The sequence below is a fragment of the Nyctibius grandis genome, chromosome 7, assembly GCF_013368605.1.
Source record: "Nyctibius grandis isolate bNycGra1 chromosome 7, bNycGra1.pri, whole genome shotgun sequence".
Classification (NCBI taxonomy): Eukaryota; Metazoa; Chordata; class Aves; order Nyctibiiformes; family Nyctibiidae; genus Nyctibius; species Nyctibius grandis.
Window position 1 is genome coordinate 39,828,168 of NC_090664.1, and position 17,377 is coordinate 39,845,544.

Here is a 17,377-nt window from a genome sequence, read left to right on the forward strand (position 1 = left end):
TTACTGACTCAGGTAGGAAGTTACACTACATTAAAACTCACCTATACACAGCTGCAATAAATGCATCCAACATTTCTGTAATTCAGAATTCAACCTACCTTAACCCATTGCAAGTAAATAGCTCCACAAGCACAGAAAACTCAAGGATTCAGATATATTCTTTACATTTTCAGGGGGATTTTTTTTTCTTCCCACGAAGACTACTTTTTTTTTTTTTTTTGCTTAGAAACTGATGTTTTAAGATTTTTTTTTTTTAATAAAAAGGCACTGGTAGTTCCTTTTTTTTTTTCCTGAACATGTTTACATGACACATGAACAAATTAAACTGGTAATCAAATACTGTATTATGCCTACTGACAAAGAACTCATTCAATTTGCAACTACTTTGGAGGAGGTGGCAGCAACCAACATCATAGACCCAACACATCTATTCATGAGACAGAGTTATTCGATCATGTCACAGCATTAATCATCCACTTCATTTACTTTTACTGTTACATCTCTGACAAATAATTCCAAGAAAGCAGCAGCAGAATACCTTCCTTCCATTTTTGTTTACTTCTCTGGCTTGCAGTTTACTGTTGTGACATAGAATAGACCAATAACATATAGGAGGCAAAGTCCTTGTGCTTACCAGAATGAAGTTGCAAGCATGACACAAGCCCCTAATGCTCACTTTGACTTGAACTGTGGCCTTTGACAAGTCATGCCATTATAGTATCACCTCACTTATCTAGCCTTATATATTCTACAATATTAACATTATTTAAACAACATTTATACAACACACCAAAACCATAAAATTATAAAGTTTTACTTTAGGCATTGCACTTAAGAACAACATTTACTATAATTTCCTTACAATGTCAGCTACAATTCCACTATAGGTTATAATTTCTTAAATATTTTTTATATACACACACGTATTTTTCTTCCACATTTAACTAGAAGGTATTATTTGTACAACTGATGTTGGAACCCACCATATTAATTTGAACTGAGTAATTTTCTGATCTTTTAAATGAGTTAAGATTGGCCATAGGTTCCTCTATATAGCATCAATCACATCAATTTTTTTCCTGTACCCTGCACATTGGTAGCCAACAAACAAACCACCATGTTACCTGCCCTGAGGTAAGCATCCATAAGCACACCCATATTATGCACAGCTTTGCATTCAGCTATACATCCCTCAGAGGTAAAAAAAGTGGATACTATTATTTGCATTTACTGCAGGATTATAGCATGCACAGAAGCACTTAATGTAAACTAACTCTTCGTCACTCAATGGAAATGACCAAAAGCTATTCTTAGTGACACTGTAGTGGTGAACTACCACCCTTTACCTCAGCAACTTTCTTAAAACCAGTCAAACCAGCATCTACGGAGTCATCAAACATTCAAGTAACTACAGAAAGTCCTAGTCTTAAAAATTACTCAAGCATCCAGGAAGCCAGGCTTCACACAGAGCTGGTGCAACAGCCTCTGTCAACAGGTCCATTCAGGCCACAGACATTCACCTGTGCCCTGCCCAAGCACACTATTACTGGCATCTAAATGGGATTATATGAAATTTATGGACTTGGGATAAATTCAGGATACGAGCAGTTATTCCTACAATAATTAATACCAGTTTGAATAAACTTAATTCACACTAAACAGGTGCATATTTTGCAGGAGTCTTTAGTCTAATCCAAAAATCTTCTCAATATCACGAAGGTCTAAAGGTGGTAATTTATTATTGTAGATGAAATTAATAGAAATAATCCTCCACAAAAACTGTACTTAATGAATGAAACAAACCAAAATACATTATACTTTTGTTTCTGATACCTTGTTCTTTTCTGAGTTCTCTGCTACTGTCTTCAGGTGTGCAGAAAGAAACTTGAGAGTCTCATAATGGTGTTCAGGTAAATCATGAATCTGAAACAAACAATCACTATTCAGAACATTAAACAGTTAATGCTAATTTTGTAGTGCACCTACAACACACTTGATCTCAGCTTACCAGTCTCTTCAGTGTTTTCAGACGTTCAATAGGATCTTCTTTTCTGTTGGCATCTATAAAATCTGCATATTTGTCTGTAAAAAACAAAAAGCAGAAATTAATCATATATATAAGAGTTTATATATATATGTACGTATACTATGTATATACACCCCCAATGAATACAGGTAACGTGTGTGTGTATATATATATATATATATATATATATATATATGAGTGACCTTTGGAAGTCATAAATCACAGAATCACAGAATCACAGAATCACAGAATCACAGAATCACAGAATCACAGAATCACAGAATCACAGAATGTTAGGGATTGGAAGGGACCTCGAAAGATCATCTAGTCCAATCCCCCTGCCGGGGCAGGATTGCCTAGATCATATCACACAGGAACGCGTCCAGGCGGGTTTTGAATGTCTCCAGAGAAGGAGACTCCACAACCTCTCTGGGCAGCCTGTTCCAGTGTTCAGTCACACTTACAGTAAAGAAGTTTTTCCTCAAATTTAAGTGGAACCTCCTGTGCTCCAGCTTGCACCCATTGCCCCTTGTCCTGTCAAGGGATGTCACTGAGAAGAGCCTGGCTCCATCCTCTTGACACTTGCCCTTTACATATTTATAAACATTAATGAGGTCACCCCTCAGTCTCCTCTTCTCTAAGCTAAAGAGACCCAGCTCGCTCAGCCTCTCCTCATAAGGGAGATGTTCCACTCCCTTAATCATCTTCGTGGCTCTGCGCTGGACTCTCTCTAGCAGTTCCCTGTCCTTCTTGAACTGAGGGGCCCAGAACTGGACACAATACTCCAGATGCGGCCTCACCAGGGCAGAGTAGAGGGGGAGGAGAACCTCTCTCGACCTGCTGACCACACCCCTTCTAATACACCCCAGGATGCCACTGGCCTTCTTGGCCACAAGGGCACACTGCTGGCTCATGGTCATCCTGTTGTCCACTAGGACCCCCAGGTCCCTTTCCCCTACGCTGCTCTCCAACAGGTCTGTCCCCAACTTGTACTGGTACATGGGGTTGTTCTTGCCCAGGTGCAGGACTCTACACTTGCCCTTGTTATATTTCATTAAATTTCTCCCCGCCCAACTCTCCAGCCTGTCCAGGTCTCTCTGAATGGCTGCGCAGCCTTCCGGCATCTCAGCCACTCCTCCCAGTTTTGTGTCATCAGCGAACTTGCTGACAGCGCACTCTAATCCCTCATCCAAGTCATTAATGAATATATTGAATAGAACTGGTCCCAGAACCGACCCTTGCGGAACTCCGCTAGACACAGACCTCCAACTGGACTCTGTCCCGCTGACCACTACTCTCTGGCTTCTTTCCTTCAGCCAGTTTACAATCCACCTCACTACCCGATCATCCAGACCACACTTCCCCAGTTTAGCTGCGAGGATGCTGTGGGAGACCGTGTCAAACGCTTTACTGAAATCAAGATAGACCACATCCACAGCTTTACCATCATCTATCCACCTGGTTACGTCCTCATAAAAGGCTATCAAGTTGGTTAAGCATGACTTCCCCTTGGTGAAGCCATGCTGAGTGCCCCAATGCATTGCATTGCAGTAGAATCAGAGAAGGACTAGTGGGAGATGTGAGGGTCGGTGGCTGTCTTGGGAGTAGCGACCACGAAATGTTAGAGTTTTCGATAGTGGGGGAAGTAAGGAGGGGCAAGAGCAGAACTTCTGCCTTAGATTTCCGGCGGGCTGACTTTAGCCTGTTTAAGAGGCTGGTGGACCGAGTCCCTTGGGAATCGGTCCTGGAGGGCAAAGGAGTCCAGGAAGGCTGGACATGCTTCAAAAGGGAATTGTTAAATATTCAGGAGCAGGCTGTCCCAGTCTGTAGGAAGACAAGCCGTCGGGGAAAAAGACCGGCCGTTAAACAGGGAACTTAGACTAGAACTTAAGGAAAAAAAGAGAGCCTACTTGCTCTGGAAGAAGGGTCGGGTAACTTGGGAGGTCTATAGGGACCTGGCCAGGTCGTGTAGGGAGAAGATTAGAAGGGCCAAAGCTCAATTAGAGCTTGATTTGGCTGCTACAGTCAAAGACAACAAAAAAAGCTTTTACAAATACATCAACAGCAAAAGGAGGGTAAAGGAGAGCCTCCACCACTTGCTGAATGAGGAGGGTAGTGTAGTGTCAGGGGATGAGGAAAAGGCAGAGGTGCTCAATGCCTTCTTTGCCTCAATCTTTAATGTCAAGATCGGTTGTCCTCAGGAGACTCGGCCCCCAGAGCCTGAAGTTAGGGATGGGGGACTGTGTGAACCTCCTGTAATCCAGGAGGAGACGGTTAGTGACCTGCTGTGCCAGTTGGACACCCACAAGGCTATGGGCCCGGATGGGATTCACCCCAGAGTAATGAAGGAACTGGCAAATGAACTTGCCAAACCACTCTCGATTATCTACCGGCAGTCCTGGTTAACTGGAGAAGTTCCAGCTGACTGAAAATTAGCAAATGTAACGCCCATCTACAAGAAGGGTCGGAAGGACGATCCAGGGAACTATAGGCCTGTCAGCCTGACCTCGGTGCCAGGCAAGGTGATGGAACAGATCATCCTGAGTGCCATTACATGGCACATGCAGGACAATCGGGGCATCGGGGCCAGCCAACATGGATTCATGAAAGGCAGGTCCTGCTCGACCAACCTGGTCTCCTTCTATGACAAAGTGACCCGCTTAGTAGATGAGGGCAGGGCTGTGGATGTAGTCTATCTAGACTTCAGTAAGGCATTCGACACTGTCTCCCACAGCATCCTCCTGGACAAACTGGCTGCCTGGGGCTTGGATGGGTGGACTCTTAAATGGGTTAAAAACTGGCTGGATGGCTGAGCCCAGAGAGTGGTGGTGAATGGGGCAAAGTCCAGCTGGCGGCCGGTCACTAGCGGTGTTCCCCGGGGCTCAGTTCTGGGGCCCGTGCTGTTCAATATCTTTATAGATGATCTAGACGTAGGGATTGAGTGCACGCTCAGTAAATTTGCAGATGACACCAAGCTGGGTGGGAGTGTCGATCTGCTGGAGGGTAGGAAGGCCCTACAGAGGGATCTGGACAGGTTAGATAGATGGGCTGAGACCAACAGCATGAGGTTCAACAAGAACAAGTGCCGGGTCTTACACTTCGGCCACAACAGCCCCATGCAGTGCTACAGGCTGGGGGAAGAGTGGTTAGAAAGCGGCCCGGCGGAAAGAGACCTGGGGGTGCTGATCGACAGCCGGCTAAACATGAGCCAGCAGTGTGCCCAGGTGGCCAAGAAGGCCAATGGCATCCTGGCCTCTATTAGGAATAGTGTAGCCAGCCAGTCTAGGGAAGTGATCGTCCCTCTGTACTCAGCACTGGTGAGGCCGCATCTTGAGTACTGTGTCCACTTCTGGGCCCCGCACTTCAAGAAAGATGTTGAGGTGTTGGAGCGAGTCCAGCGGAGGGCGACCAAGCTGGTGAAGGGTCTGGAGGGTCTGACCTACGAGGAACGGCTGAGGGAGCTGGGGTTGTTTAGCCTGGAGAAGAGGAGGCTCAGAGGTGACCTTATTGCAGTCTACAACTACCTGAAGGGAGGTTGTAGTGGAGTGGGAGTCAGCCTCTTCTCCCGGGCAACTAGCAATAGGACAAGAGGGCACAGCCTCAAGCTTCGCCAGGGGAGGTTCAGGTTGGACATCAGGAAGAATTTCTTTACAGAAAGGGTTATTAGACATTGGAATGGGCTGCCCAGGGAGGTGGTGGAGTCACCATCTCTGGATGTGTTTAAGAAAAGACTGGACATGGCACTTAGTGCCATGGTCTAGTTGACAGGGTGGCGCAGGGGCAACGGTTGGACTCGATGATCCCTGAGGTCTCTTCCAACCTGGTTGATTCTGTGATTCTGTGAATTCATCATCAGAGAAATTCTATTTACAGCTCTCATTCGTAAGTTCTATGATCACCATGACTCCCTGCTCTTTAAGGAAGAAAGGGCATTTATTACAGAGTTAAGATGATTCCACTGGGATTTTCTCTCAAATCATCTGAAAGATGTAAGACAATTGTTCAACAGTAATTCCTAAAGACAAAATCATAATGTAAACAACTTACCATTAGTAAAAAGGGGTTCTGGGAGCTTTCTGAAGAAGGATTTCAGCAAACTGCTTATCACATTCAAGTCTCGCCATTTCTACACAGTTAGAAGAAAAGGACAGACATGCTTTATATTTCTATAATCACAACACAACCAGAAGTTTTTGGGAGTTCAACCCGGAAATAGCGTGATCAAAGACTTACATCATCATGAACATCAATGTCAGTCATTCCTTTGTTGAGCTCTTCTTGCATACTTGAGATGGCAGCATTATTTCCAGGAACTCTGTAAATACCTGTGTACTCAAGACCTCTTTCTTCAACCAGTTTGCAGCATATATCAACAATCAGTGGAATATACTGAAGAAAAAGAAGAGTTAGGTATACTTTTTAAAGCAATTCATACAAAAAGTATTTTAAAATCACAATGGAAAGAAAAATTGTCCTTCCATACTTTGTTGGTATGAGCTGGGGGGCAGTCATCTAGTCTAACACCGAATGTTCCTACAGCAGATGGCTTCTTTTCAAATGTCTTCCTCATAATGCTTGGAATGCCTTTTCTCCAAGTCCCCTTGTCTTTCGGTGGGCTTGTCTCATCTTTTTCTTGTTAGTATAACGCAAACAAGGAAATAAAAAAAATAAGAGCATTTAAGTCACAAGAACTACTGTGAATACAGGTAACAGATCTGCAAAGATCAAGTGACACCTACTGCATCATTTTTCCTCTTTTACTGGCCCAGCTTCCCACATTAACTCACTAAACATTAGTCTGTCTTAAACATACCTTCTTTTACTCTTCTGTGATTCAAAAGATACATTCGAACATACTCACACCCCAGATTTAGAAAAACAAGTAGCTGAATCGTACTGTGGAATTTCATCGCTCTCTGACTAAAGGCACATAAATTGCATTTTAAAAAATTAAAATCTGCATTTAGTAAGATTAGATCTCTGCTGAGCACAGTGCTGCACAAAATACCTATGAAACTATACAGCCATGCTCAGACGTGTGCAGACCTACTCATCCTTTCAAAAACTTCCAGAGTTTAGTCAGTCCTAAATCATTCCAAACAGGTCTCAAACACTCAAAAGTATTATCTATCCAAAAATCAGCTAAAAAGTTCAGTTGCCCTGTTTACGTCTCCTGTACAATTCATGTAGCAAATTACAATTTCCATTTATCCTGTACTGCAAGTCGCCTAATACAACAGTACTTCTTATTCAAGTACTTCTGGAAATAGTCTTTCAGCAGATTTGACATTTACTTCACATCTGCAATTTAGTTACATAATCTGTAGCATAGCAGGAGCAAAAGGACCTTTGTTGGTAACATAAAACAGCTTAAATTCAAGAATGATAGTTCAGAAGTGGTTGATCAAAAGTGACTGCTCAGCCAGTTGCTTGAATTTGTATGCAATATCTTTACAAACACAGTCTGATCAGAAATAACATATATTTACACATTCTGAAAAAAAAAGTAGCTTGTGACATTATTTGATGGCGTTCAGTTACTGATTTAAGTTTGCAGTGCCAGCTCATTGGACTTTTTTAGAACTCAGCAGGCATTAATTTTGTTCTGGAAAAAATAATACAGTTTCAACTCCTGTATTTTAAAGATTAAGACAAAAAAAAAATTTCTTCTCTACTTCTAAGACACTTCAGTGTTAAGTGTTAACCAAAGTTAAGAAACTTTGGTTTCTTAACAGCATATTTAAAATATGAATTTACCTTATTATTTCCAAGTCAGTTGGAGACAAAACTATGAATTACACACAGAATTATTTCCAAAGCCTGGCAAAATTTTGGTCACAAGAAGCATTAACATCTGTATTTTACTACTGTTAATACTACATGGAGCTGTAGGGAAAAAAACAAAACAAAGCAAAACCCTCTTGAGAGGGGACTGGAATAAAAAGCTTCAGGGATCTGAGCAGATCTGAAGTATATCTAAGATAACATCCAAATGAAGTAGTTGCAAGAAATGAGCGATTATAGCTGCAGCTTAAAAAAACATGGTTAATACCTGGTTTGCATCTGTATATTCATGAGTTTGAAAAACCTGAGAAAGGCACCTTGATGGCCTCAAACTGGGGCTATAAGGAACCATGGAAATACACAAAACATACAGACCTTTAGTGAGAAGCTTCCTTTCAGACTCATCCTTAGGAGAATGTGGACTCTGGGTCCTTTGTTCTGCTTTAGTTCCAAGCAGAGTCTGTCTGATACTTAGACTCTGGCGAGGTGTTTTAGGAGATGGCTCTGTTTTGCTGCTTGAAGAACTGAAACAAGATGTATTATTTCAGTAAAAAGAAGCTAGATAAGAAGTCTACAAAAACTACTGGCAGCATATAATTCACCTACCTCATCATTGTACTGTATTCTTTAATCCTTCGACTAATTAGATCTCTACTAGTGACACCAGTATCCTATAAAACAAAGATCTACTTTACAATCCTATAAAATACAACAAATATGTTTTACTTTAAGAATATAATTAACACTTCCCATCAACAGACCACACGTGAAAAATGAACATTTCAGTAGTTAAAAAAAAAAAAAAAAATCATCTAACAGGTAGTCCTTGAGAACAATAAGGACACAGAACATTTCAAAACCATGAGGAAAACTGAAGTCAGTAATTACAAATTAAATGCTGCTACTTAGACTTTTTTCCAAAGCAATACAATCTGATTAAATCCTGTTAAATTGAAAGTAAGTTTAAATAGAAAACATGCAAGTCAACACACCCTACTACCCTGAAAAATCCAATCCTATGTACACACAGTACTTATGTAACGAATTACTAATACACATACAGCTGAAACAGCCACGAATTCAAGTGTGCTTTTATTCATCTGTCTAACAATGTTTATAAAGCCATTTTCCTTTGGATAATTATTTTCAATCTGAGCAGATGTGCATGACCATAGACATGAAAATACTCCTCTGTTGCTCCTCACTGAAATGAAAATGCAGTGAAGACAGTATTGGGACAGATATTGATATGTTATGTACAGTAGTGTTACATTTGCCTTTTGTAATTAGCATTAACATTTAATTCATAGAAACATCAACGTTTAATCAGAGAAACAGGCATCCTTCAAAGTTTCACTTGTTAACTACTGAGAAACTCATCACACCGTACCACTGCACACACCACTTTGCAATGCAAGTCTGAAGACAGAACACACTGGTTCTAATACTGCAATTATTTTCTAAAAAAGATTAGGGATTTTTGACAGATCAGTTTAATATAAAGTGTATCTTTAGTGAAATCAGCAACAACATTAAATCATTTCTTTCAAAAGTCTGCTCTCTCATTATGAGTATGTCAGGCTTTTTTAAACTCAATTTATTTACTCAGTTACCTTGCCTTTCACCTCATTTTCTTGTATGCTCCTGTACACATTTTGGTTTATTGTTTAACGGCAAATTATTTCTTTCATTGAAGTACTAGTTACAAGAAAATACAATCAATTTTTAATTAAAGACAAGAACTATGGCTTCTGCATTATATATTATATGCTTACCTCATCATTTAAGTTGCTGTTGTCTTGTATTGCTTTAATCCATGCTAACATATTATCTCTGTCCTCAGCTTGAAACAGATACTCGCAGTCTGATGTGGTGAGTCTAAATACGTTTTTCCTCTTGGTTTCACAGTATGAGATGTCTATCAAGCAAGCATTGATGCTTATAGGTTGTTCTTCTTCAGATGGGGTCACTTGTTCCTTTTTATCCTTGTACAAATAAAGCGAATGACCTCGAAGAACAACATACAATTGCTTCCATGGCCGAATGCTCCCACCAACTCGCTGAAAAACATCAACTGATATGTCAGTTTGCTTATTTGTAACAATGAATGTTTCTAGATTAAAAAAAAACTACCTCCAGAAGTTTTAAAAAGACTAACCACCTACCTATACCATTCTTAAGAATAGCCTGTGGAAAGACTTCACAAAAGTACACTAACTGCTCTCCATTAGAGGAGTGAATTTCTCAATAGGCTGCCCTCCCTGATCACCCATTACACGTGTGTTCACATATGACCATAGCAAGAAACAGAATGTGACTAGAATTTCACAGAGGTATTAATACAAATATAGTAAAAAATACGTAGTAGACTCCTGCCCGTGCCTTTTAAACTTCACTCAAGTCAGACTCACATTTACACATCACTGCAATTCCAGACTCCCAATCTTATTAAGTGTCAGTCTATACTTGTGCAGAAGGTAAATCTGAACTCCACAACATTCACAGAAACTACAGCTTTTTTTCAAACTACAGTTATCAAGGGACTGATTCTTATTACTTAATTAGTCATTAGAAATGAGTTTATTTCACAGATGCTTTGAAATGTAAAATTCGAATCATAGAATCATTTAGTTTGGAAAAGACCTTGAAGATCATAGAGTCCAACCGTTAACCTAACACTGACAAGTCCCCTCTAAACCATGTCCCTGAGCACCACATCTACTAGTCTTTTAAACACTCCAGGGATGGTGACTCCACCACCTCCCTGGGCAGCCTCTTCCAGTTTGTGATAACCCTTTTGTTGAAGAAATTTTTCCTAATATCCAATCTAAACCTCCCCTGGCACAACTTGAGGCCATTTCCTCTCCTCCTATCAGTTCAGAAGATAGTTCAGAAAGCTGAGGAATTCACTAAAGTTAGTGTTCTAACAGGTCTAATATTTTGTCAGTCTTATTGATGCTCATATCCCAAAAATTTTAATTCAAAAAGCAAAACAGGAAGGCTTTAAGTTTCTTATCTTAGGTTTCCATCAGCTTAATATTTGTGCTATGTTAAAAAAACAAACATGAGAGGTACCTTTCCCTTGTCTGTAACAAGCTGACGAAAATGGAGCCATCCTTCCTTGGAGGCATCACCAAAGACCTCTGAAGAAGAATCTTTTTGGGAACCAGAGTCTTCTGAAGATTTCTGGCTGTCTTGGGCCTAAAGAAAACATCACGGAATGAATCCCACAGTGTAATTCTAAATACATTTCTCTACAATCCCTACATTCTAGAGGTTTCTGTCTTTAAAAAGCTGACACCTCATTCAGAAAAAAGCCCCTAAGAATATCCCCCTAGGAAAATATAATTTCTAAAGTTTCCATACAACAATAGTGACCTTGCACATCCCAAGAATACTCTGAGAAACTGCAGGAGTCTTAGACTCTCATTAGTAAGTTTTTACAAAAGCATGCCATAGATATGCTTTGTTTACAGAAGCTGAGGAAAATGAAAAATCAAGGACCATGTGGTGAGCCTAGGAAAAAAAGAGACCACATTTACTTATGCAATGCATATGGAACCAATTGGGGAAAAACGTCAGAATCCATTTAAATATCAAAATCAATCAAAATTAAGAACAATGAGTAGCAATTCCAATAAACTTCATGTCTGTGTTCAACATATCACTTTGTATAATTGAGTTGTATGATTCATACAACTTGTCACAGTAGTATGTGTAATTCTTAGGAGCTGTTATATACATATATACCTACCTTAATCCCCTTTAAACTAGATACATGCTTAATGGATCTGTTGGGAGAAAAACAAATGTTAAAATGAGATTTTATACACTTTAAAAAACAGATCTCCAAATCAACTGATATTTTGCGTGAACTTACGATTTTCCCTCTTCTCTGTAGTCATCCAGTCCTTCATCATACGACTTTGATCTCTCAGTTTTTGCAGCAGGCTGGCTATCCAGGACACTAGGCCGGATGGATTCTACAAACAAAGAGAAATTTTTGAGTATGTAAGAACCTGAGTCACATTTTTGCCATTTATTTCAAGCAATAAAGAGTTTACAATTCTCTCTCCTGTTCTTCAGAGTGTAAAAGGAAAAAGTTGCATGAGAGAAAAAAAATGAAATCAATGCTCACCATGATCATGTGAAAGCTGTCTCCGAATTAAAGGGATTGGAGATGTGGGACTGGGAGGAACAGTTGTTACAGCTGGTGCTTGAGAAGCAGATGCAGAAATAACAGCAGAAGCAGGAATGTGTGCAATGTCATGGTCAATACTAGGACTGGTCGGTTCATCTACAAAGGTAATATGTCACATATTAACATATTAAATACATTATAATAATAATCATATAATTAAATGCTCAAACTAAATAGCTGTCTGAACTTCTCATTATTGAGATATGAGATTAAGTATCTTAAATATGAAGTCTTTCAAACAAACATAAGGGTCCAATTAATTCACACTGTCAAATGTACTTTTTTTTGGTTTGTTTTTAAGAAAGAGAAGCCTGTTTCATTTTGTAAGCATGTTAATTGTACATTAGAGTTAAGGGCAAAGAACATCATATCAGTTACAGATTTTGCCGTGAGTGAACGAAACAGGAATTATTTGCTAAACTCGTGTAATATTATTTTCAAGTAGACTATTTTGCTTATGTGCATAAGTGAAAAACACACTTATTACAACAGTTAAGTCTAAACGCAAGAGACAGGTAAGTACGATTTCCTACATTAAAATACTGGCATTCAGACTACTGAAAAACATTCGGTTTAAATGAGCGTTCAAATAATAAAGCCAAGTTACAAACAAACAAAAGAGCATTTTAAACAGAATTCCAGCATCCAAAGAACCAATGCCCTCCATCCTCCATACATTCAAATAAAGAAGCAAGTATTCATATTTTTAAAAGATGGCACTACTACATACCAATTAGTTCTTCCACTAATTGTTCATACAACAGATTGCATGCCATACATGCCCAGCACCTCACAGTCTCAACAGCCACAAGGGTCATCATGAAAGATTCCAAAAAGCTTTAAGTATTTCTAGTATTTAACATGTTTCTTACAAGATGGAAGAAGTTGAAAGATGCATTTTCAATCATTCTGAGAAAAGAGCCGTAACATCTTCCTGAACACATTACTAAGATCAGAAAAATAATTTTACTTCATGCTCCAGTACAAGAGGGGATGGGGAGGGAGTCAAGTCACGAGCAGGGGCTGAACTGTACTGTCGTAATGAATATGAATGTATTCTAGGTGCTAAGAATTGTAACATGCAGAGCTACTGAAAAGCCTATTGAAATCAATGAACAGTCACAGACAGAGGTTTATTCTTTGCTTTGTGCAAACACAACTGCGTGTGCTGCATTGTGCTTTTCCAACAGTCACTAACCGTTCTGTTAAGGCAGCACTTGTACCATCAAAATTTGGCAATGTAAATTTAGAACAAGGCAAGAAACAACTGAAGTACAGGAAGGCTTAGCACTAAGAACCCTCTAAAGTGTTTGGAGTGGAAAATATAATTTTTGAAGTTATACGTTAAAAAAGCATACCCCCAAAAAAACACTAGCTGCAAACTAGAAACATTAACAAAAAGGGAAAGCAAAAGAACTCACAGCAAACCTGTGATACTACAATTTAAAACATTTCTAAGTTTTACTAGCATCCAGTGGTAAATCAGAAGCATTTACAGACCTCTTCTCTACAGCAACTAGGAGACAGGAAGAACCTGTTACACTTCCATTTCAAAACTACAACATCTCACTGTCCTATTGCCTTTTTTTCATTCGCTCAGCTTCCCTGCAGCAAACCCTGAGAGACTAAGGAATATAACCACTCACTGAACAATTAATTAGTTTATAGCATACAAACTGTAAGTGCTCAGCTTTAAGTTACTTACATTACAGACTTATCTCAAAATGTCAGTCTCTACTCCCATAAGTAACAAACATGCTAGTGCTTGTAATACATTTGTGCAAACTGAATACAAAACTGTTAGGCACCACTACACAATTTCCCACAACACTTAAATCTAAGAATTCAGCTGAGGAAAAACAGTTTCTAAGTCCTTGAAAGCAACACTAATGATTCAAATTATTATTACTTCACAGTGGATCTAATGCCCAGATGAATCAAAATTAAAGTGGTTTTAGAAACAGGCAAGCTTTAAAGAAATTGCAAATAACATTGGTACAGGAGGGAAATAACTCTGTTCAATCCCTGAAGAGGCTGAAGGTCAGCTAATGGCAAGCTTTTACATAATGTAAAGTGATTATAGAGCAGACCATGACGTACACCATGAGTTACTGCCTGCTAATCTAATGCACTGGGCAAGCTCCACCACTGTTGTCCAGTAACAAACAAAATCCAAACAACTATATATATATATATATATATATCCCTTGTATTTTGACTTTCCTCTTTAGTGCTTGAAGTCTTTGTCTCCCTTTTCAGTTTCCTTGATTAAATGGTGCATTTGCACCCCAAAACTCCTTGCACAGGATGCAAAAGGATGTGTTCAGCTCACCAATCAATGAAAACGACTGTGTCCAAAACACAGTGAAGCATACAGAACAAACAAGCCCGAGGAGAAGACACACAAAATAATTCTCTTTCAGTTTGTCATCTCACGGATTACTGGTGTCCCTTTAAATATTTGTAATAAAAAGGTCACAGACTCCAGGACTACTTAAAGTTTTACTTTTCATTTGAGAATTGCCCTTCTCATCCTTTTTCAAGACGGGTGCACAATTTGCTTTCTTCCAGTAATGGGGACCTCCCTCAGTCCTCATGATCCTTCCAAGATGATAGACAGTATCTCTGCAATGACATCAGCCAACTCTCTCAGCACCTTCTGATGCATTTCATTGGGTTGGATAGACATGTATGGGTTGAGCTGCACTGGAGTTGTCTTAAGAGTTCCCCGTTTATCCAAGTTGGTTATGATTGTGGGGTTTGTTTGTTTGTTTTTGTTGGTATGGTTTTTGGTTTGGTTTTTTGTTTGTTTGTTTGTTTTTGTTTTTAAGGAAATGGTTTACTTAACTGAATCGTAACATATAAACATGGACAGCAAATTCACAGACTAACTTTAGTCCAGAGAGGCTAACCATCAGGGATGCTTGGGCTATCACTGACAGAGAAAGGTGATTTCTCTCACCAACCCCGGGGATTCAGATTGCCAAATCTTTCTTCACTGGTAATAGAAAGTGACTGGAAAAAACTAGCTTCCCAAGGCTAAAGTCATCTTTCATACTTGTTCCCCTTCAGACATGGCAGTCTTGCAAGCAGTATCTCAACACCTCAAAAGACTGCAAGAAGGAATTGTATTATAGACCACGTTACCATTTAAAACACTAATTAGGCATTTCAATTTGAACAGACAATGTGAATATGTGGCTACAAACCTTAATTCAACAAGTATGTATTTTATCAAACACTATTTATTATCTGATTTAAAGATTCAAATCACAAAAATGTAATAGCTGTGCAGTTAACACACACTTAAAACAGCTTTAAATTTCTTTTTATGCGAAGAATGTTGAGACAGTGTGCACCCCCAGACACAAAAATCACTTAACATACAATTTCCCAAACTGCATACATTGAGGAAGATAATTGTACTTTAATATTATTTACTTTCTGAAAACCATATCCAATTCTTGGATTAGGTATGTATTTAAAGATGCTCCTGTAATATTTAAGGCAATTTTGGTCACTCATAGATCTCGTGGAATTGTAACAGTGATTGCTCTTTGCAAAAAAGCTCAGCCTTCTGCAGAAGGCTACAGGGAGGTAACTCATACTGCTTTCTGTCTCCAAAGCAAAGGGCTAAAAGAGTCATTAAAAACATTATATTCATTCAAGGGAGGCACATATTTGAATGTTTTTATATACTCAGATGACATCTACCTGACAGCCATTACAATAAGTATTTTAACCATTGCCTCTCTATTTCTTCAATAATTCTCTCAAACAACATGTTATGGCTTTTGGGGTGTAATTTAAGAATGAATCTTACATGGCAAGTTCATTTGCTTATGGTAGAAAAGAAGGCACAAAACGATCAAGTACTCATTAGAAGAATTTAAAAAAAAAAAAAAAAAAATCTTTACTGAAGGACAGACAGGACATGCTAGTGACATGAACAGACCCTGCAGCAATACGGGCTCCAAAGGCACTCCCTTACTTCCAGCCCTTTGTCAACAACCGTTTTGCACGCCGCATCCTTGGCCTACCCAAGCACTCCATAGTGCATGATACTATGACAGGCTCTGCACCATCACAACACACAACACTACCTTGCTCCAAAGTATTATTCTTCATTACAGTACGTGAAAGCTTTAAAATCTTGTCCTATGTCTAATACCTCCTCCGGGAGGGTAGGATACCAGAGGTAGGAAGAGGATCTTCGTCCACACAAAGGCAAAGAAGTTAAAAAAAAAAAGTCTATCTCAGAGGCTCCTCATCTCCAAGAAACTTCAAAAGAAGCTGAATTTAAGGTCAACACAGACACACTAATAGACACCACTTTTCTGAAAAGCCTGTCAGGAAGACAATCAAATAAAAAGACCATTTATACAATCTCACCTGCCTAATGAGAAGGCCAGAAATAACCAATAAAACATAAATGAATTGTTCAATCAAAAATAAACTGTATGGAACTAACCCCACTATCACACAAGATAGCACAAAGGACCAATAAATACCCCACAGCAGTGACTTTTTGTTACAGATCTTGAAGTACAAGCTGCTACATCTTATACTTCAACCTGCAAGGGTAAAAGCTCCAAATAATTAAACACTTTCAAGCCTAAAACACACGATTTGGGAAGAAGATACATTATTCCCTGGATTCATCATGACTCACTACCTCGTTTTTCAAACGAGAACCTTTAAAAAGTTTTTTTTTGTTTGTTAGTTTTTAAGTACTTCCAGCACTGATTGTCTTTGTAAAGAACTTCTTCATATATCTACTTGACATAATTATCCTCTTGTAGCCAAAAGAATATAATGGAAACATGTCTACATGCTGAGCACATTTATTTCTGTAAACCACAGAAACACAGGACTGGAACAAGGCTCCTGAATCATCAAATCCAGGCCTCTGCTAACGTGTTCATGTAAATAATGTGTTTATTATACTGACTGAATTTCACACAAACAGAAAAAGGCTTCCCAAGGTTATGCTTCGTGTTAGACTACTCTGAAAACCTTACCTGTGACAGTCTATTGCTTATTTCAGTGTTAAACAAGTGTGTAACTATCTTTCTATACAAAGTAATACAAAGCAATTCTAGAGGTTCCTCTTTGCTGTATTACCCTGCCACATAAAAAAAAAAAAGTACAATTTTCCATATACTTTTTTTTGGCCAAGAACCCTGATAGGATTCCTTTATTACCTGTAATTATTATTTTAAGTTATAATGATATACTAAGGATGATTTATGCTTTGAAAGTATTACCCATTACCAAACAAATCTGATGCTTTCACTCAATCAAAATTCTTCTAGATACTATGAATTGACTTCAAATTTTAAGTTTTAATTAAAAAAGGATTTTTG

At 39.0% G+C, this 17,377-nt stretch overlaps 1 protein-coding gene across 1 annotated transcript in view; it reads right to left on the reverse strand.

The window, feature by feature from the left end:
• The window catches only part of ARHGAP21 (Rho GTPase activating protein 21), a 130,891-nt gene that overhangs the window by 8,561 nt on the left and 104,953 nt on the right, over positions 1–17,377 (reverse strand). The window contains 12 exon segments of the mRNA XM_068404899.1: positions 1,834–1,923; positions 2,009–2,082; positions 6,074–6,152; positions 6,260–6,415; positions 6,510–6,658; positions 8,186–8,334; positions 8,417–8,481; positions 9,586–9,870; positions 10,886–11,011; positions 11,565–11,601; positions 11,691–11,793; positions 11,949–12,116. Coding sequence (XP_068261000.1) covers positions 1,834–1,923; positions 2,009–2,082; positions 6,074–6,152; positions 6,260–6,415; positions 6,510–6,658; positions 8,186–8,334; positions 8,417–8,481; positions 9,586–9,870; positions 10,886–11,011; positions 11,565–11,601; positions 11,691–11,793; positions 11,949–12,116 — 1,481 coding nt within the window.